This window comes from Abrus precatorius, unplaced genomic scaffold, assembly GCF_003935025.1.
Source record: "Abrus precatorius isolate BTA unplaced genomic scaffold, Abrus_2018 Scaffold3, whole genome shotgun sequence".
NCBI lineage: Eukaryota > Viridiplantae > Streptophyta > Magnoliopsida > Fabales > Fabaceae > Abrus > Abrus precatorius.
Window position 1 is genome coordinate 24,479,972 of NW_020874373.1, and position 22,370 is coordinate 24,502,341.

At 31.3% G+C, this 22,370-nt stretch overlaps 2 protein-coding genes across 3 annotated transcripts; one reads left to right on the plus strand and one right to left on the minus strand.

Moving 5' to 3' along the window:
- The first annotated feature begins 2,204 nt into the window (after positions 1-2,204).
- LOC113863326 (dolichol-phosphate mannose synthase subunit 3) lies at positions 2,205-7,354 on the plus strand. 2 transcript variants are annotated; one of them, XM_027496875.1, is made up of 4 exons: positions 2,205-2,309; positions 5,512-5,621; positions 5,938-6,045; positions 7,100-7,354. In XM_027496875.1, exons 2-4 carry the CDS (start codon positions 5,520-5,522, stop codon positions 7,157-7,159), a joined length of 270 nt encoding a protein of 89 aa, XP_027352676.1. In that variant the 5' UTR covers positions 2,205-2,309; positions 5,512-5,519; the 3' UTR covers positions 7,160-7,354. The 2 variants fall into 2 exon arrangements, with proteins under 2 accessions (XP_027352676.1, XP_027352678.1); XM_027496877.1 differs by lacking the exon at positions 7,100-7,354 and adding an exon at positions 6,341-6,450.
- Positions 7,355-9,616: 2,262 nt separating this feature from the next.
- Positions 9,617-14,907, minus strand: LOC113862363. Its single transcript, XM_027495454.1, has 2 exons — positions 14,427-14,907; positions 9,617-11,003 (listed from the first exon to the last, which is right to left on the minus strand). The coding sequence occupies exons 1-2, from the start codon at positions 14,693-14,695 to the stop codon at positions 9,617-9,619; spliced, it is 1,656 nt and encodes a 551-aa protein (XP_027351255.1). The 5' UTR covers positions 14,696-14,907.
- Between the last annotated feature and the right edge of the window lie 7,463 nt (positions 14,908-22,370).

A 22,370-nucleotide genomic window follows, 5' to 3' on the forward strand; every position in this document is an offset into this window, starting at 1 on the left:
GTTGAAATGTATAGAGTATTTGTTGAGGTATATATATATATATATATATATATATTGTGACTATGATAGAATATGATGTTGGTATGAGTAACGTGATAAATTGAAATTATATTCTAATGGTATGAGTGAGATAGACTTAGTTTGGAAGTGCTTTACTAAGCACGATATTGTGAGTATAGAATGAAATGATTTTGGAATGACTATAAGTGTTGAATGGAATAAATTTAGTGTGAATAGTTATAAAGATACACTGGGGTTTAGAGTTCGGAGACGATGAAAAATTTGAGAAAAACGTAGGGTGGTGAGCAACATTCGCGTATGTGTACACACTCTTTCTGAGAGCGAATGCATCACATGGCCTCATAGTCGTTTCCTGACTAGACTCCTGATTATGTCTTTGCTAATGGGCCCGACTATTGTATACGTTGTATCCGTGTACATGGGCTAACCGACAACTATTTACCTAGTTGTGTAAGACCTCAAGAACTGCTGGAGACATCAGATATTTGTGATTACAGTGCACTGTGAGTGTGTATTTGAAAGAGAGGAATATAATAATTTGTAATGAAATATATGTATATGTGATATATATTGCTTTGAGATTCATGTTATTATGTTTCCCTATGTTTCATAATTATGATTGTGTTGTGATGTTGATCTTTTAAATAATGTTATATTTAAGTGATAAGATAGATGCTTTTCCTTACAAAATATTTTAGGGAACAAGGATGACGGCACCACAAATTGCTTAATTTTGAGTTTGGTTCTAAGATTGGTTAGTTCTAAGGACCAAGGATTGGAACTCAAATGATTTGCTTAATCTTGTATGAGAAACTAGGGTTGATTGACACTTGTTCTAATTAACCTAATTCTAGGAAAGAATAATGTGTTTTTTTTTAAGAGGATTCATGATGGAACCAATATGGATGAACTAGGGGTTAATATATTTTGCTATTTGAATTTTTCAACTTAAATTTCTATTTGAATGTCTTTAAATTTGAAAACAACAAACCCCTTGTTTATTTTCTAAACTTAGTGTTCACAACATGTTTGATGTAAAATCCCGTACCCAGTGTTCATAAGAGGACGACCAAAGATAGTTTAGACTAGCACTACATCAATTCTGTTTAAACTTTGATAGAGGTAGCAACAACTCTCTTCATCACATCTCATGTCTTTGAGAAATAGTCCCTCCTACTTTCTAATACATCTCACAATTAGTAGTCATTTGATATACATATCTAAAAAAGGTGAGCCAATAAAATCAATTATCCAGTACTCTCTCTGGTATCTTCTGAGAACCAAAGTGACCTCCATCTAGTGTGATATGATAAAAATAAAGTATAGATTTGAACTCATGATTAGGTACACATCTATCAATCACTTGATCACTACAAAAAATTTATTTAATATTTAAAATGAACAAATAAAAAATTATATTAGATAAAAAATTTACATAAAAATACATTAAAAGTAAAATTATAAAAAATAGTTTAATTTATTCAAGAATAATAACTTTAAATAAAAATATATTAATATTTAAATTTCATAAATAAAATTTTGAATCACGTGTAATAAATACTTTATTTTAAATTATTTTCATATCTCAGTTACAGCATAAAGATTTGTATTTTAGGAAGCAAAAATTTATATGCAAATACTTTTATTGCTAGAATAATCACATTAAAATTAAAATAAAAAGTCCATAAAAATATATTAGTATTCAATTTTTATAACTAAAAAATATTATTTTAAATTATTTTATATATATAAATTAATATTATATTTTATTATTATATATATATATATATATTTTATTGTTACAAGTATTTCATTTAAAATGTTACGATTTTCATAAATTTTTTATAAATTTCTGAAAATTCTTACGATGATTATTTTTACATGCAGCACATAGTTTCTAAAATTAAAAATAATAATTTTATACTATGGAACAATATCTATGAGTTGATTCTTGTTACATTATTTTAATTTACACGTGAATATTTTATTTATCAAATTATTTTTAGTTTATACTTTAACATAGATATATTAATATTAACAAAATAGTTATGCGTAAAATAATTTATTAATAAATTAAATCTTAAAACTTTATTATTTTTCTTTTTTAAATTATATTCAGCACGATAGGACACATTGTATATGTGACCATGTTTTATATAAAGGAAAAGACGACCTACTAGGCAAAGCTTTTGCCGTTTCGATTAGTTTACATTTTCAATTTCGCCATTTTTCCTAAAGCCCTTTCTTCACAGCGGAGCAGATCTATTTCCCTGAAGCACTTCACGCCGGTAACTCCTTAATCAGGTCTGAATCAAAATCGGTGATTTATTTGTTGAGGTAGACATATTAGCAACTGAATCTGTTTAGTTCTCTGTTTTTGAACTAAGTGTGTGCGCGTTGGCTTTTAAAAGAGGGTTCCTTTGGAACCTTATATTGGAATATTTTAACTGAATTCAAGAGCTTTGAAAGCTATATAAATTTAAGATTTCTTTGGAACTTCGATGTATCTATCTACGTTAGTTTCAATGGAAGAAATGTGTAATTACTTCTTTTGCTTTTTTTTTTAAAAACTTTATATTTTGTTTTATTTTATTTTTTTATTACTTCGACGATTTGGTCGGTTTATTTACATTCCATTCCGATTTACATAACACCAACTCTACAATTTGATTTGTGTGTGTGGGTTTTGTTTCAAACATTTTGAAGATTCAAATCTGTTGCTTACTCTTTGTTCATATATTGAAGTTTCTTCTTCTTCTTCTTTTATCATGTTAGGGTTTGCGGCGTTGAGCTTTTCCTTTGTTTATTCTCATTCACCCCCAAGTACTTCCTCTTTCACAATCAGTTATTCAAAAATTTCCTTTCAGTAACTCATTAAATCAAAAGATATTGAGTCAATTGACATTTGTCATGCAATGCAATAGGATATGTTGTCATAATCGTGATAAATGATTTCATTGTTTGGGAATTTGTGTGATTCTGAATTTGATGGAAACCTCTGTTTTGAATTGAATTCCTAAGCCTTTGATGTATGATCATGCTTGTGTTCATAGTTTCTTTCACTAGACATGGGATTTTAGCTGATAGGGTTTGTGCTTGATACTTCCCAGTGATGCTGGGAGATTGCGCAAGGGCTTTGAGCTGTATTAAACTATGAAATTAACCTCATGGAGATCCCACCTGATGGAAGTGGCAAATATTTTATTTCAGTTAAGTAGTCGTGGGGGATTTTGGTTTCTTCATGAATCCTATTCCTGTTGATTATTTATTTTGACCCTTGCCTGAAGATTGGATAGAGACTGGAGCTACTATGATGAGATGCTGTGTGTTTTCTAGTTTTAATTTTTAAGGCTATGTTAATGTAAGCATTTTGAAATTTTATGTGTGATGGTTGTATGTGATGAATTGAAATACTTCATCAAATTCAATGAGTTTGTGTTTTTTTTTTCCTTTTTTTTTATTTGTTTTCTGTGTAGGAATGGCAACTCTTCTGTTCTTGATTTTCTGGAAGTCTTTTGTTTCTTTGGTTAGAGCAATACATTAAGTCTTTTTTAATATTTGTTCATTTTCTTTTTAATTCAAAACAGGGTAAGATGGAAATCTTCAATGTCTTTGATCTTTGTTTAGTGTTATACTTATTGTATTTGAGAAATATGAACTTAATTAGTGGTAATTTCTGAGTTCTGACTGTAACTGCCACATGATGCTGGGAGATTGCGCAAGGGCTTTGAGTCATTTAACTATCGTATTGTTGTTAGCAATGAAAAGAATTTCATGGAAATCCCATCTGATGGCATTGGCTACATGAGCCTTTTACTTAAGTTATATTTTCTTTAGGTGTTTCCATGTTTGGTTCCTTTAGATCATAATTCTTAGTCTTTGATTCAATGATGAAGGTAGGACATATTTGTGACATTACAAACTTTTGAAAGTAATTGTTATAATACAAATTTTAAATGTGTATTGTGTATAGCATTTAGAAAATTCCTCTTACATAATGTTTAAAGCTATATGAGCATTCTGAATATGTTGTATGTGTAACAACTATGTTATGACTAAAACTCTAGAGATCTGTGATAATGACCAATGGGTTTGCATGTTTAGATATTTCTTTTATGTTTTGGAGATTGACTTGGTGTACCTTTTTAGCTCCTGGATGTTTAAAAAGAAAATTTGAACGTTCTATGCTTTGATTTATTAATATGAATTTAACTGGTGTGGATTTTGATCCATATCTTCATAAATTACTGGATTATTGAGTGAAGAATTTACTTTTTTTTACTGGATTGTCATACTTCCGTGGTTACCTTATTGATGTTGGTGACAACAATAGTACAAAAAACAATAGTATTTTTCTTAAATTATGACCATGGAGGATTGTTCTTGTTCAAGTAGATTTGCAATTCTGGTTCTTGGCTGAAGGTCTGAAAGAAATAGGATTAAATTTTGCAGTAACTACATACAGTAAATATACCAGGATGCCATGCAAAGAATTCAACACTATTGCAACCTATGAAACACAAACACATACATAAAGACAGACACTAAATTCTAAAAGTTGTATGTCTGTTTAACGAAGAAATTCATAATTTATGATATCATACACAATTATACGACATTTATAACATTTGGATGCATGTCATATGCACCAAAATGAAATGAAAAAATTGAGAGCATGAGATTGGTATGCGACAAAGCTGCTGTCTTTTTTTTTTAACCTGGTTATTAAAAATTGTGTAAAAGTGTTAAATAGACTTAACCTGTGCGTAAGTGTTTTGAATTTTAAATGATTATATCCATGTTGGAACCTTTTTCTTAAGAGGAAAAGTTGGACAAATACATGGCACTAACATAATGTATCCATGCTTTTGAGATTGCAACAATTTTTATGGCAAGCATGAATGGATGTTTTCTGCTAGCAAATGAAATATAAAATATTGGTACAAGATTTGGGACTGTTGCTGAAATTATGCTGTAGATGGTAAAAAAGGATATGGAAGGAAGACAAGCAAAGTGGTTAGGGCTAAGTCCTCTAGGCACGTTGTGCTCTTATAATTTTTTCCTATCATTTCTGTTGTACTAATTATAGGCTTAATGTCACAACCATTAAAGGGATTCATGACTCATGGCACTAGAGATGCTGCATTTGCATTTTGATTTCTGACACTTTATTTAGGAATGGAAGTTTCTAATGAGAACTCTTATGGCTCAAAGTTAATGGTTCATATCAAGAATTGTTCTCATAGGTTTTACTTTCTTGTAAATAATTGTGACAATTATTGCTTGAACTTTTTATGGTTGTTTGCTTCAACCTTTTGAGGGTTTTTTGTCTGTATCTTTCCTGTTATTTTCCTCAGATTCTTCCCCACTTTTTCTATATCACATGCATGCGCACATACCTACATATATCATGTTTTGTTGTGAAACATTTATATCTGTAAAAACTTTTTATATAAAAATTACGCACATTTGTAATTGATCTAATTTCAGATTGATAAATGAAGCATATTGTGAAGATTTTGATGTTGGTAATTGCCATCACTGCTTTATGGATTGGCCTTCTACAAACTTCTACAATTCCACGCAGTCATACTTGGTTGGTAGGTCTTCATGTCATCATGTGCTTGATTTTTATTTATTTGGCTTTTGTTTGGTGCAAAAAACTTTTTGGGAGGGAAGGCATTCTGTTTCCAAGGCTAGGGCATGCAATAGGCATCAATGAGTGCTTACAGTTGTGCATGTAGATTCCCAATCAAGGGGGATTTTAGGCTGCGGGATTCAAGCCTAAAACTTGTAAGATATAAGCAAAATGCTTTGATTTCTTTCCAGCTGAATCAACCCTGTTGGTGTCTCTCTATTTTGTTGAATTTTAATCTGCATGATGCTGACTATATCTTGTCTCTGCCCTCTGTGCAGCTACCCATATATTTTGTTGTGTCTTTAGGATGTTATGGACTATTAATGGTTGGAGTTGGTCTGATGAATTTTCCAACCTGTCCTCAAGAAGCTCTACTGTTGCAGAAGGTATTCTTGTACCCTATCTGTTCATTGAATATTCAATGTAATTAATTCCATGGTTTGTGCTTTCATAGTGCTTCTGGAATATGGATGTTACTAGATGTGTAATGTGGAGTTTAGTGTCTTTCACAATTGTTTGCATAGATAAAAATTTAGGACTGCAAAGATGATTTTGTTTAATTTCCAGTTTTCCACATAGTTATTTTGGTTGAAAAATTAGCTATTATTGAAATTCATCAAAGTTATATGTTGTAAAGCTTGGGGGTATGTGTTTTGGTTGTTGTTCTCATTACCTGAGCAGTTAGTGCCATGACATTTGCTACTGGAGTTGGTAGGATTCTGTCACCAAGATCCCTTCTCTTTGATAAAAAAATGTAGATGTAGATCAGATTATGGGGTGGACATGGGAGGATACTTTTGTAAATTGAATGTAATCTCGAAGGATCTTCTGAGATTTCACATCTTGCCCATTGTGGGCTTATGATTCAGATCTCTTTTTCATTGTTATGAAAAATTCCATCACACTAAGTGGGGGATCGATATCCTCAGTATCATTGAATAAGAGTTATGTCACTGATATACTCTCTGCAACTTGTTCATTGTCAAGCTCCAATTAAGGTATTATTTAGGTAGAGGCAAATGAATATCTTTGTATGTCCAATGTTTACATTCATCAATGAGGGCTTTTTTCATGTTCTTGTACATTTTGCATTTTAGTAACTCTTTCCATATGTTGATGGAAAGTATATGCCATCAGCTTAATAGGAACCTAAGTTTGCCAATACAAGGGGTCATAGTCACCCCTTGTATGAGTGCTTTACTGCTGCTCCTCTGCCAAATTTGCACTGAATTTACTATTAGAAAATGATTTCACTCCCCCAAATCTTAACTCTGTTCAAATAAAACCAGTGTTATACAATTAAAAAGAGCTCATCATTATGGCGAGATTGTAAAATACTAATGCTGGATTCTGGATGTTGTGGCAACTTATAATTCCGATATGGTCTGTGCCTTTTGTGGTATGTCTGGAAAGAATGTAACTTATTTTGCTTCTTTTCAGGACATTGTTGCAGCGACAGAATATCTGAAGCAAAAAGGAGTTGATGTTAGTCACAGCTGATGTGGTCTCAAATCTTCTATTATGTTTAGAATTAGCTGCTGACCATCACCTGATTGGGAGTTGCAAAGGATTTTTGGTTAACTTTGTACACACAATACTAATGTGGGAACTGCTTTCGATTTTGGCCAATGTACATCAGCTCTTTTTATTACAATCAATTAATTTTATTTTATTTTTGTAATTTTGGTTCTAGCTTATATTCTTTGAGAACAATTGAAACTGATTAAAATATGATAGCTCAAAGCCACTACAAAGGCGCTAGTAACGAGGGATTTGGGAAGTTTGTATGAAATCATATGTTCAAACTTAGTCACCAAAAAAGACTATCATAACTCACTTAAGCTTGATATCCATGTTGGATGAATGGTTTCAAAGAAACAATCTCCAGTTGTTTGCATAGGAGTAGATATTGGGATTATATTTCAGTTTACCTATCTATTTAACTTTTATGCTTTCAATTTTTTACCCTTTTTGGAGCATTCCAACTAAAGATTTGGTTACTATTCCTTAACATGAGAGAACTTTATAAATTTACGTTTTAACAGTGCTACCTATCACATTACTGAAAACTACGAAATGATTAGAACTGAAGACTTAAATTCAATTAATGAGTTAACAAAGGTTTGCATAACAGTAAAAATGGATCAAAATTAACTTCGGTGAGTATAAAATAATATTATTTTCACATATTGGGACTAGTGTATGTTTAGTTTTAGTTTAAAGAAATAGTTGTTTTTTCAGCTTGCTGAGAGTTTTTTTTTTTTTTTTGTCCCGTCAAACAAGTGATTATTTCTCTAGATTTAAGATCAATTAAACATGTTATGTTTGTAGCCTCTGCAATCTAAAAATGAATTACAATTTGTTTGTTGACCTTTACTGATGGTGTCTGTATGTTGTCTATTTGATAACAAGACTAAATCATATTTCATTGTGTTAGGAGTCTCGATTTATGCACAAGATGCATTTGCTTTTAATAAAAGAAATGATATATTTTTCTATTACATCTTATTAATCCTCCTAATATATTAAAGAAAGTATTAAGTAAAACAACAAATGTATTTAATGTCTTAAAAATGGAAAAAAAAAAATAGTACTTTCTTTATCTTTAAGTAGGAATATTAATAGGAAAACATTATAAGATATAGTATTATTCTTTTAATAAGGCATTCATGTTACACGGAATACGTATTTAAGCCACAAAAACAACTTTCATGCATTAAAGCCATAAGGAGCACACATGATAACTTATAGGGCAAATTGTTAGTAATTGAAAAAATTTAATGGCCTAAATTTTTTTATTGGATTGCAACTATTAATGACGATTGACTTTACTAAATTGAGTTAAATAATGTAATCACATATATATTAGAACAGTCCAGGCGGTGGACATGCGTCGACTTATGGTATCATTTTCCCCTGCATGGCTAACCACATTTTTTAGTAGTATTTGGAGATCGAACTATTAATTTATATCTGTTTAGCTCTTCTTTACCAGTACAGTAGCAATGATACTGTTTATAATTTAAATTTAATCTCGTCTTGTAACATGAAAGTTCTTCAAAGCTTTGTTTTTTAGTTGATTTTTGGGGAAAAAAAAAGGTAAAAATGGATTTATGTGATATCTTTTGAGAGTTGATTTTAGATGAGAAGAAAAAAATTTATAAATCTTCCAAGTCTTTTTAATCATATTTTTTGTAAAGTTCTCCCGTTTGGAGAGTTTTGTATTAACTTTTTCTTCTCTCTTCCTCTAAAATTTCAAACAAAACTTAAGATATTTATTTTAAGAGTTAGCTTTTAAAGAGAAAGAAAAGGAATACGAAGATTTATATGATGATAATTTTGTTTGGAAGACTTTAGATAAGAGGAAGGTGTTTTATAAACCCCCTAAAACCTGCTTAATCTCATTTTTTAAGTTCTCCTAATTTAGAAGATTTTATATTAACTCTCTTTTTCCATGTTCTCCCTTCTTCAAACTCTTTTCTTTCTTCCCTTTCTAAACTTTTAAATAAATTATTAATGTAAAATATTGTTCACTATTTTTTTAATATTTGAATTTATATTGTATATACATATTTCGATCCAGGCTTTACATTTTAGCAACTAACTTGTCATAATTTTAGTGTGGTATGACTTCAATAAATTGATACTGTAGGCCACTTGCTATTCATTCATGAACACGTTAACTCTGAAAGAGAAAAATATGGGCTTCAATTTTTGGAGAGAACATTGTACTCAACATGGAAATGGTAATCCATCTTCCGTCATTTTGAAAGAAATCTACATTTTGGCTTGAATTTCTTATTCACCATAACTAGTCTTTTAACATGATCCATTAAAAATAATAAGCATATAAATATGGAAGACAAAAAGAATAAAAATATAAAGCCACTATACTCTTCTTTTTTTCTTAAGAGTTTTTCACTTTATGAAATAGAAATATCACATATAAAGTATCCATCAAAACATCCATCTTGGTGAAGGAGAATGAACAGCAGTTTGCCTGGGTCTGGTTGGGTTTTCTGAGCTGTTACGTTTCATGATTGAGGAAACAGTGGGGCTGAAATAGTCATTGCTTCTCTGAGAAGTTGCTCCTTGTGAGTACATCCTCTTCACATGCATGAAGCTCCTCTGATTTTCCACCATCATACCGCGAGCAACTTGGCTTCTTGGTGTAGCACCCCATCTGTTGTGACTAACACAACTCTGGCTCCTTCCTACTTGTTGAAACTTCAACTCTCTGGGGCTTGTATAATTGCGGCTCTCTGCAGTTTCTGCAGAGTACATAGTCTCTCCTTCACTGCTGTATCCATTTTGCATTTCGGGTACTTCCACAGGAGATGAACTAGACTGAACCTCACTTTGTGCTCCATTAACAGAACCTGTTGAGGAAACTTCTGCAATAGGAGTTGTTGGCCTTCTGTCCTGGTTTTGTCCTCCCTTTAACTGGGTTTCAGGCAAAGGTTCTGTGGCAGAATTTTCAGCAAACTTCGGATGCACTTCTTTGGATGGTTCTTGTGGCAAAACTGCAGGTTTGACAATCCTTGGCGGAAAATTAATGTCCAAAAGCTGTATTTGCGTGTTTTCTTTCCTTCTGAGTGGCACAGCAGTTACTCTAGGTGATTCGTATATTTCTGGAGTGGGAATTCCTTGAATATGTGCAGCATTGGGATTGGTGATCACACTTTCTTCTTCAACAGTGTTGGTAACAGCTGAAGAGCTTGGTCTTTGTTCCCTCGATTTTGAGGCATTGTTTGATGAAGATGGGGTGCCATCATCATCACCCTCATTTGACTTGAAAACTTGCCGCATTGTGAAGGAAGCACAGGAATGCTCACTCTTTGGGCCGGTAGACATCAACCGCATGAGCGGTAACTTTGGCTTGTTAAGCTCATCAAGGTTGCCTTCCCAATGCTGGTTTAACCAATCACATATAACAGGAATTGGTATGCCAAATTGCATAGGGAGATCCTTCTTCCAAGAGGAGGATGAAGATGAAGATGTTGAAGGTGATTTGGTATTTGGTGATGTGGCTAATTTCATAGGATCACAGATCATAAAAGCTAGATTGCCATGCACATCAAAACCTGCAGAACCTGGATTCCATTGAACTCCATCAGTCGACAATTTTATGAGATTGTCAGTGGCAATGACCACCTTTCCTTCACCAACAGTGAGCTCCTGTTTCTCAGTGTAGCCTAAAAGATAAACTACACTTCCCAGATCCAGATTGGTTTTACAACTGGTCTTCAAGTAGTGAGGGCACTGACCCTGTGCATTTGAGTCTCCATCCGCATCATCTAAGCCCACAATTGTAAGATCTAATACAGAACTAGTAATGAAAAACCTGAAAAACCAAGTAATAAAAAATAAACCACTGCTTTACAAATAATAACTTTAAGGATTGGCAAAAGTAACCGTGCCTTCCACAGATGAAGAAATTTTATTGGAGAGAACAATGGCTTAAATTGTCGAAAAATAAACCCCTATCCCTCCTGACCCCATAAAAAAAGAAAGAATAGCTGAGGATAAAACACTTGAGTTGTGCTCTCATATGTCTTTGAATATCCATGAAGGCAAGAAGCAGGTTGAGATTGCAAAACCGAAATTCACATCACTTTGATGCAGTGGACTGAGATAGTTACTTTTTTCTAAAAAAAGAAATAATATATATGATTAAAATCATCAAAAAATTAGACCACAATGTAACTTTAGTCATAAAAAGTGAGCATAATGTAATCCAAAGAGATATATATACTGGAGTATGAAATAACCCAATCTAGTACGCTTTCAAAGCAAACATAACTTTAAAATTGCAAATTCTGAAAAATTAAATGAAAAATTTGATCAAATAATAAAATGTTGTCTGCTTCTACATACCAACAGGAGCACTATGAGGAATTTCAAACATGCTACTAGAAAGTGTTGATTGAAGTTTCAGAATGCAAAGTCAGGACTAATATGCTAATATATTGGATACATTAGTCCAGAAAAAAGTACTCAAACTGGTGCAAACTTTGGTGTGCATTGAATGCCATGAGGATTCTACATTGTGACACATTCTGCTCTTTACGTGAGTCAATTATTACATGACTATGTTTTCTGTTATGACTTCAGCTAAAAGTGTGAGGTGAAAGAGACAACTACTAAAAATAAATCAGCAGAAAGACTTGCTTCTAGGGCAAGAGATAAAGAGAAGTTGCTCAAATATATTAATAAAATGTCCATATCTCCTTAAAATCCCCAGATTAAGGATGCAAAATTCAAACTTATGGCCAGACAATAATCAATGGGCAGAAACTCTTTCTAGGGTTCATTTTATCAACAGATCTAACTAAGGAAAATTGTGTTGTATATCTACTCCTCTCTCATAATGTTTCCTATGCAGAAAACTCTACCAAATTATTAAGATTGATTATTAGTTTGATAAAACACTTAAATATCAAAATCACAATTTGACTTTGTTAGGTCCAATTGATATGGGACTTAAGTCCCACATTAGAAGTATGAGATTCTAATGTAGGGTTTATGAGATCTTGAACTCTCCAACTACAATGGCTAGTTTTTGTGCCGTGGTTCTCTCAAGATTCTTATCAATTGATATCAAAGCCTTCCAGCATGTCTCTCAATTCCACTCCATGTACCATGAACTGTTCATTTCTTAAATATAATACATAACATTTACATGACTTTTCACACTTCATAAATATGTTTCTCAGCCTTTTAGCAATGATCAAGTACATAAAGATTATACACTAGTTTTTATATATTCAAGGTATATTAAATAGGATATTTTTAAGTTACTAATGACAATAATTTCTTAAATGTGAAGCAAATCATGTAAACATCATGCACAAATAACTGCATCAATGGAGTGAATGGAAGGGAATAAACTGTAAAATATTGTGGAAACATTTGAAACACAAGATAGCTTTCTAGAAGATCCTCAGACCTTCTGTTTAAACAATTTTGCCTTTGCTGAATAAAAGTTGAGAAAGGTGTGAGTGTAATTTGATTTGTTGGCATGTAACTCTTGTATTACCCCATATGCATCAGTTCTTCAGAGAGACAGAGTACTCTTAAAGAACAAGACTTGAACTACCATAAACTACCCCAACACCTGACGTGCAAATCCTAATAACAAGTTACCATCTATAAAATCATATCATTAAACAAAATAAATTTTAGCATCTTGAAGGAATACATATTCACACATTTAAATAAATAATCCTACCAAGGATCATAACTAGAAAAAGTTACAATAACTATTAGATTATTGAAATAAATACACACAACACAAAGCGATACTTACAGTAATCTTTAATTACTATTTTGATCTGTGTTAGGATCCAATTGCAAGGTATGAGACTAGATTCCCACATTGAAAGTATGGAATTCCAATGTGGGGTTTATGAGGCCTTGAAATCTCCAACTATAATAGCTAGTTTTTGTGCTATGGTTCTTCCAAGGTTCTTAGCAATTAGTATTAGAGCCTTCCACCATGTCTCCCACTAGTTCACAACCAGCTTGCGTGAGCATGGTGAGATGTTAGGAACTTAGGATTCAATTGCAAGATATAGGACTTGAGTGCCACATTGGAAGTATGGGATTCTAATGTGGGGTTTATAAGTCCATGAGCTCTCCAACTACAACATTTAAATTTTATAGTGCGGTTCTCCCAAGGTTCTTATCGACCTTCTATTCCTAGAAACAACTAGCTTTGACCATGATTAAATAAATTCAAAGTTTCAAAATAAAGATCTAAAACTTCATATTTTGCAATTGGTGGTTCTATCAATCTGCTAGTTGTCCTTGTTGGTGAGTATATGCCAGGTGTAGTGAAAACTAAGTAATTGAGCATTTAAATATGTGAATATGCGACAACAATGTAATATATGCATCACCGAATGGAAATGGAATCACATGATACTGGTTCACATATATGAAATTACCTTCTAAAGTAAAAGACTAAACTAGCAACCACCATTCATAGTCTAATGAATATCCTTGATAAAGTGAACTAATATTAACTACAACTGCTATAAAAAGAAATGAGCAACATGAAATTTCAAACATCAATTGCAGTATACAAAAAGTCAACAAAGGAAGAATATATTGTCAAATGAAACTTCACGTAGAAACAAGAAGGGCGGTGGGGAATATGTTGTACAGAAATAGTTCAAAAACACCAAGATGTGTCAATATTTCCTTTTAAATGTTTGTTTGTCCAAGTTGTCAAAGAGTTCAATTCCCTCAAGCAAAGTATCAAGTTTTGAGTCTTCTTAAAAAAAAATTGACAATAAGAGAGCTTTTGCCTCCACAAGTGAATCTTCCTGACTCCACTCAAATTAGTCAGCATCCAAGTAGCTTCTAACCACTAGGATCTCTTACTAAAAATCTAAAACTCTTCAACTTTAACATTGAAGTGTTCCAAACATTTAGAAATGAATTTCAATCCAACTATACCACATTAATCGCATTGCTCACCAGCTTCCAGAAACAAATCTTAACCCAAAAGCCAACCAGCTTCAAGCTTAACATCGGTTCAATCCTCCACTAAGCTACCTACCTCCCTCCCTCCCTCTTCTACCTACCCCCTTTAATCTTCAAGGTTCCAAATACACAAAAATTAAACCACCCCAAAAAGAAAAAAAAATAAAAATATAAAAATAGGACGAAAAGATAATGACAGCTTCCTTACATTTTCTTCCTATTCTGGTAAACATATGATAAAAATGTCAGCAAGTAAAATGAAATCGTAAAAGGGTACCTCTGAGGAACAAGAGTTGCAGCCACACCGTTGTGCAGGCGGATCTCGGAGCTGTCGGCGGCAACCACCGAGGGAAGATTAGCATGAGTGGTCAAGAGAAGGTTCCGGTGGATCAAAAATCCAGTGCCAGAAACGCCATTGGAAGTTGCAGTGTTGGTGATTGTGGCCATGGCTTGGCCTTTTCCTGAGAAAATAGCAACTTTCATTCTTTCAGACTTGCTCACCCCTTTGCAGAAACACCATGATTCTCTCAGACTGAGACCACCCATGGCAATGTGTGTATTATTGGAGTAATGGGTATCTCCAAAGACTTCAACTTGGATCTAATCAGCGTGGCTTCTCAGTTCCAAGAACATGTGGTAACTAAACTAGTCAACAATGAAGAAGACACAAGTAATGTAGTAGAAACAGAAAAGTGCAAGTGCAATTTCAACTAGAGATTGGAGTAACTCTCTTCCCCCTTATCCTAGGACTTTCAATGTTGTCCTTGAACCTTGATGCTGATGAAATGGAACAAGAACATGGCTTTATTAAAGCTTGATAAGAAAGATATTATGCCAAAAATATAACATACTCAGTCACACAGACCGCAAATACAAAAGTTGCACGTATTATTATTATTACTATTCCTAATGTTTGTTTAGGAAGAAAAAGAAAAAATGAATTTTTTTTAATCAGACTCAAGCGATTTTTCTTATGCTTTTATAAAAAATAGATTAATGATTTTTTATAGAAATAATTTTTATATAATTTAACATTAAATGTATAAAAAATATTTATTACACTTTTATATTTTTAATACAATTGATATGTTTTAATAAAATCTATCTTAATTTTTTATACTTAGGAAAATTAAATTTTTTATTTATAAAAATAAATATAAAAATTTTATTTTATTTCTATCACTCTTTTCTCTTATTTTCTTCTTCGCTATTTTATTTATCATCTTAACAAATTAAATTGTTGTTGGGTTTTCATTTTACAGGGAACAGAAATGAATAAACAGAGTAAAATAAAATGTTGAGACAACTATGCCTATGGAATTCCCATGTGGAAGGTGACTGTGCAAGTACAATCACGACTCAAACAGCATTCGTTATATCGGATTTGATTTAACTTCGTTGACTTTTATGGTTCATTCAGTAATCATATATTGCCCATAGGACTCCAACTCATCACTGGCTGATGATTATGAAAATAATCATTTAAAAGTAAATTCTTTTAATGATTAATGGTTCGATTCAGTCACTTTAAGATTATACTTAGTATTATGATTTATGGGACTTAATAACAATATTAACTTATTGGCTAATAATAACTCAGTAATTGATATCAATTTTTAATATTATTTTTTCTTCTGGATGAAAACAAGTTATTTAATATTTAGGACGTATATTACACTTTCTAATATTTTATTTTGGAAGGAAATCAGCAAATACTTTAATATCATTATTTTTTTCATCTAATACCATTTTATTTTTTATCATTATATTTTTTTTATACTTCAGATAAATAGTATCGTAATTTATAATATTAGATTTTAATATTTTATCGTTGGAAGCGTGTATTGTTTTTATGTTTTTTATACTTGTTGCAATTTTGTACTATATTTAATATTTTTAATTAATTCTTTATATTAGTTCAAAAAGTGTAAAAATTATATTTTAATTGACTAAAATTTAGATAATGAGAATTAGTATGAGAGGATTTAGATCCGCATCATGTATAAAAATAATGATAAACATTATTGGTATTGAATAAATATAAAAACATATATAAGATAGAAAGAAAAACTACGGAAGATCTAAATTATCGAAAGTTTTTATTATAATAAATATAAAATTAATTAAATAAAGCAAGGGAATTCAACAAAATAGGATATTATGTAAATATATAATTATAGTGTTTTGGGTGTAAGGAACAGGGTAACTGTGCAAAGCTCGATGACTCATTCTCTATTTTATTTGATAATGTAGAATAGTAGATGTTAAGAATATTCCCTACAATGAGAATTTTCGGCCATTTATGTGTTTTTTGTTGAGTAGGTGTTATATGGTAATCATCGTCTAAAATGTTTTATTACCTTTTTATATTTTTTATTACTTTTGTTTTCAAAGGTTGATCTCAAAACCATCTTAACAATAACAACACATCACAAGCCTAAATCAACCATGAAAATCTCTGTCAAAATAGAAATAACACCGAGAATATGTAGATACCTTCTTGTTACTATAATCATATTTTGAAATAACACATTATCGGACCTTGAGTTAAAATTTATACAATTGATACGCAAGGAATTCAAATTAATTTTTTTTTTTAATTTTCCAGTGAAACGTAAGCATGACAATTAAATTTAAATTTGTGTGTTGTTTGACCTCAACTAGACTTAGATAAAAAAAAAATATTCAAATTTAGCTAAATTTTGAGTATGAGTTTGGATTTTTCTTGACTTACAAAAGTAGGTGTAGATATAGTTCAAGGGATTTAACTAGTTGAAAATGTCTCAAAATTATATCAAATGTGAAATTTAGTAAAATAATATTTTTACTTTTTTAAAAAAACATAAATTTCTTTAATTCAAAATTTTTATAAAATAAATCAAGTTTACAAATTTTATACAATATAAATATTAATTACCTCATTACCTCACTGTATTATAATATAGAATATATGATTTAAAGCATTCATTATGAAAAAAATTTACATATATTATTTTTATGACAATATTATAAGAAATGGATAAATTTAATTTTTAAATAAAAATATTATTGAACGTGTTTTTTTTTTTATTAAGACACCTAATACAATTTGATCATAATTCATAAAAACTACATTCAGTCCTATTTATAAGGATCAACTATAAAAAAAAATTGTCCTAATTATAAGAAATAAAAATTTATTTTTAAATATATTAATTACTAAATTTCTTTTATACATTTAATTTATTATAAAGTTATATTAATGAAGTACTCACCTATTTCTTACATAAAAAACTGAATTATTTAATATGATGAACACTTTTAAAATAACATTAATATTTATAGTATATAATTAATTTTATTGATATTAGTGAATTAGTTGCTTTTTTCTAACAAATAGAACCGGAAATAGTATAATAGAGTTGAAACTTTACTCTCACTTTTTGTTTCCAACAACCTCTTCAAGCTATTAACTCAATCAAACTGACGATTTGTTGGCTTGGAAAAAATTGTAAAGCACAAAAAGTGAAAGGTTATCTTACCTAAATATTATAAATTCCCTATCCAATAACTAAAAATTTATTTAATAAACTTTTACTTAAATTATTATTTAAAGAATTAACAAAAGAGTGGAAAGAATAGGAATTGAGCAGTTATATTTAAGCCAAATAATAAAAAATTGAACGAATAAAAACTCTTATAATATTTCTCTAAACTTCGAAGTGAGAACCAAAATTAAAAGAGAAATCTTAGGGTTTGAAGATTTGAATAACCAAACTAAAATCTTGACAACAATACAACATTATATGTGTCTTTTATATTATTTTGTTTGTAAAATGGTCTTCTTGGTTGTGTATAGGCTTGAAAGGTTTGAAAAATGTATTTTTACCCATATAGACTTATTTTATTATGTATTGATAATTCCTAGCGAAAAAATTTTATATTTTATAATATCTGGAAAGAATATATATCAAAAATTGAAAATAGTATATATTTGAGTTTTAGATCACATCATTTTGACTTTTCATTTTTTGAAAAATAATTTATAGTAGCACATGTAATATTTTAAATGGGTTTCAATTATGAAGTGAGAGCCTTATTCTAAATTGATTATCTTACTTTTTTATAAAATCTTTTTTGATAATTTACCTCTTTAAAAAAATTTAATACTTTCTTTTATACGTAGAACAATCGTTATTATTAATTTTATGCGGAGAAATAATTAACTAATAATTTAGTTAAAAAAAATATTAATATCTTTTAATATTTAAAATATTAAAAGAATCACAACCATTAATTAAAAAAATATAAAATATTCTCTCAAATTTATAAATACAATAGCAATCACTCGTTATTGCTCCTTTTTCTTTTGTCAACTTGAACACTCGTTAATGTAACAACTCAGAGGGTTTTGGCTTAACAGCCTGTGCTTTAATCCAAAGTATTTTGCTTTCTATTTATGAAACAAGTGGCATATTATGCCTTTTTGCACATTTCAAAGCATTATCTCCTTTGCTACAAATGTTCTTCCTCCTCTCTACAAATTCAAATCCTTTGTTGTATTCTTTTTATAATTTTTTCTCATGTCTCGCTTGGTGAGCACGTTTCAAGCTGTTCTTTTGCACCCAAAAGCTACTCCATCATTTGCAACTCATTCATTGGCGATTCTGCATTTTTAATATCATTAGCACACTTTCATTAACCATTATTCCCCTGCTTTGCTTTACAATTTGTGAATATGAAATTAAGGATAAGAGTTTATTCTCATCCACTCTATTGTTTTATTTATTTGGAAAGGCTGATTTTGGATGAAAGAAAAATGTGAAAAACGGGTTTTGTGATTTTCTTTTCCTTTTTCTTCAATTGGATAATTTGTCTAATAGGGAGGGAGATGCAAGATAATGTGTGGGTCCCGCAGGCATGGTATTATTATTGCAAAAGTATATGTTGTTGTAATTTTTTATTCATCTAAATAATTAAATATTATTTATTTTATTTTTTCTTCTTGTTTTTATCTATCTTAACGACATATATTTTTAATTTTTTTTATTTTACATTTTTTAGGTCTAAGGAAATTAACAGTTAGTGGTCCTTCAACTAGCTAGTAGGCACACGTTCATTTGCCCTTGGAGTTAGTCATATTTAAAGCCTCTTTCAAGAGCAATAGTGCTTCTACGGTCTAGGCTGTCAAATCTACCATCTCCTTTAAGAAATTGATATGCGAAGTCAACGAAAATTGATAGTGGATATGTGTTTGACGGATTTAGATAACCCTCTAGTCAAGATTCATTTATTGGAATGAATTTAATTAAGGATGAATTCACATAATAAAATTTGAAGCTCACATAAACTAACAGGAATGGAGCGAAACAAGTTTGGAGAATTCAAGAGAAAATCATGACGACACAAGTTGTTTTTTAATTAACGATAGATGTCAAGTGATAAAAAATTTATAAATTGAATTCACTTAAATAATATTTATTTTATTTAAATTATTTGATATTTTCTTAAGTGAGTTTAAAAGAATTTAATTAACCTTAAACAAAGAGTATTGATTGAGAACTTTGTTATTTGCTTAAGCGAAATCAAATCTACTTAAGTAAATCTCAAAATTGCTTAAACAAACTTGATTCAGCTCAAGCAAAAATAGAATCGCTTTTTAGGTTGTGGAGTGATAATCTCTAACACATACTCCTTATCTTTCATAGGCTAAACTTGATCTTTCTTAGAATTTTTAGCATAATCTTCATTATATGCTCCTTCTTGCTCTTCTGATCCATCTCTTAGGCCCCCTCATTTAGCATTACTACATCATAATGTGAAAGTTTCATCTTAGTTAGGAAGGGCTATCTTCGAGTCATGAGACATTTACTACAAACTTTTCTGGTGTAGGCTATGCGAAAGTAGAAGTCTCTTCATGATGTTCATATAGAGTGAACTTATGGCCAAATTGTAAAACCCTTATTTTTATTTCCTTGTTTTTGAGAATAATAGAAATTCTAGTACAGGATTTTTCACTTAAGCGAGACAGATATTTTTGAACTAAGCTTTCTAGAGCGTTCTCGCTCAAGTGAGATAAGTCTCGCTCAAGCGAAAGAGGATAATATCGCCCTAACTATCCTCTTGCCCAGGCAAGAGTATAGCTCGCTCAAGCAAGAAGTAACTTGCCCAGGTGACTTCGCAGGAAAATTTGGTAGCTCTCTGGATCTATTCTCATACAAGCGAGAATACCTCTCGCCTAGGCGATGTAATGCTCCAGATTTTTGTAATAATGTGTTCATTAATATAAATTCGTGAGTTGTTATTTGGATGTGTATATATAGGTATATGTGGCGTTTGGATGCATGGTTTGATTTATGTGATGACATGAATGTGTGTTGTGTAGAATATGAGTATATGTGAGTATGTAAGTGTGTGATGATTTGAAATGTGAATATTGATTTGTGTATTGAACAGGATTAATTGGAAAAATAGCCTAATTGTGTGCTGCAGGGGCATTCTTGTTGTAGCGAGAAGATTCTGGCTATAACAAGAAGGTCATAAGCGAATGGTATGACTCTGTTGCGTTCTTATTGTAGCGAGAGGCTCCTTGCTGTAGTAAAAAGGCAATAGAGGAGGGTGCATTTTTTGGTGCAGTCTTACTGTAGCGAGAGGGTCTGCTGTAGCGAAATTCTGTAGAATCTAGAGTGTAATTTCCTCTGATATTTTCGCTGTAGCGAGAATATCGCGACCAGAAGGGTATTTGAGGGATTAGGGTTCGAGGAAATGTATTTTTCACATTTTATTTTCCTTCTTCTGCGATTCTCTTGACTCAAAATCCTATTTCACCGATTAAACTGCTTCCAAAATTGTTTGGGAGTTAGATTGAAGGTTGAAATCACGTTTGGAGCGTTTGGAGGTAAGTTTTATAGGTTAGGATTTTGATTTTTGTCCCTTTCTTTCATTTTCTCGATTTCTCATAGAGTTTTATGTGTTTAGGATGAAAATCCATGTGAGGAGCTATTTTACCGTTGATTTATTTTGTAGGTCTTCAATCCAAGGTAAGGAAGAACTCCATCCTATCTCATTGTACTTAGAATTTGTTTAATTTACTATGTATTGGAATGTGATGGAAATAAAACATAGAGAGATGTGTATTTGGATGAAATTGACTTGATTGTAACTGGGTGTAGTGGAAATTTTGTGTGGAACTTAGTGTTATTGGTATTGAGAAATGTTTGCATGATGGAGTGACTTGGTTGCAATAAGATTGTGATGAAAATGTGGTGTAATTGAGTGTAATATGATGAAATATGTGCAGACATGCCATTATTGACAATGAATAATATAAAATAAGTGAAAATGTGTGTGAATGACATGCTGAATGTGATTGAGTTTGAATTGATTGGAAACTATGATGGTTCAGCGATACACTGGAAGTGTGGAAGATAGGGGTGGTAGAAATACCTTGAGAAAAAGGAGGTGATGGTGACACCAACAGTGAGCGTAGGTGCACCACAGGCCACACACTCTTCCTGACTTGGTCTCTAACTAACACCTTTGCTTAAGGGGCTTAATACTGCACACGTTGTATCCGTGGAGCGGGAGCTATCTGGCGGCCATAAATGGTGTGAACTGAGTAAGTCCATGAGGTTGAGAGCATAAAAAACTAGTGATCACAGCGCCATAGTGAGCGTGACTAACATGTAGTGAGCGCACGTGAGTGTTCCATGTAAATTGTTTGATGGTGTAGTGAGCGCATCGGTGTGTGAATGAGAATGGAATGATGAAATGATTACTTGTGTTTGTTGATAAATAATTTGAATTCTGTTAGAAAACGTATGGAATGGGTAAGGTGAGACTCTATACTTGTGTATATGTGTGTGATAGTGTAGTGTACTCACTTTTATATTTATTTTTCAGGTGCCCAAGACAATCAGCACCAAGCCAAATGAAGGGATGAATGAAATTACTATAGGACTTAAAAAGCTATTTTGAAAATTATGATGTATTTAGCTTAGTCCTGTAGCAATCATTTAATATAAACTTGTAATCTATCCTTATTTTTAAATACTTTATCGAACTATGTATTGGGAACCATTTGAATAAATTTTTTTATTATTCCCATTTTTGTGAAATGTATTTATTTGAAAATTAAATTAAGGTGTTGCAAGCGAGAATATCAAAAAAAGGCTGGAAAAACCATCATATGATTTTCTCACTCAAGCGAAAATGTACTCGCTCAAGCAAGAACTCGCTCGCT

Bases quoted from the DNA above. Each gene is read 5' to 3' on its own strand.
- LOC113863326 (XM_027496875.1), top strand. From the start codon at position 5,520: ATGAAGCATATTGTGAAGATTTTGATGTTGGTAATTGCCATCACTGCT. The intron at 5,622-5,937 runs GTAGGTCTTCAT...CCCTCTGTGCAG, and splicing joins CACGCAGTCATACTTGGTTG to CTACCCATATATTTTGTTGT. The intron at 6,046-7,099 runs GTATTCTTGTAC...GCTTCTTTTCAG, and splicing joins AAGCTCTACTGTTGCAGAAG to GACATTGTTGCAGCGACAGA.
- LOC113862363 (XM_027495454.1), bottom strand. From the start codon at position 14,695: ATGGGTGGTCTCAGTCTGAGAGAATCATGGTGTTTCTGCAAAGGGGTG. The intron at 11,004-14,426 runs GTACCCTTTTAC...TTGGTTTTTCAG, and splicing joins GCAACTCTTGTTCCTCAGAG to GTTTTTCATTACTAGTTCTG.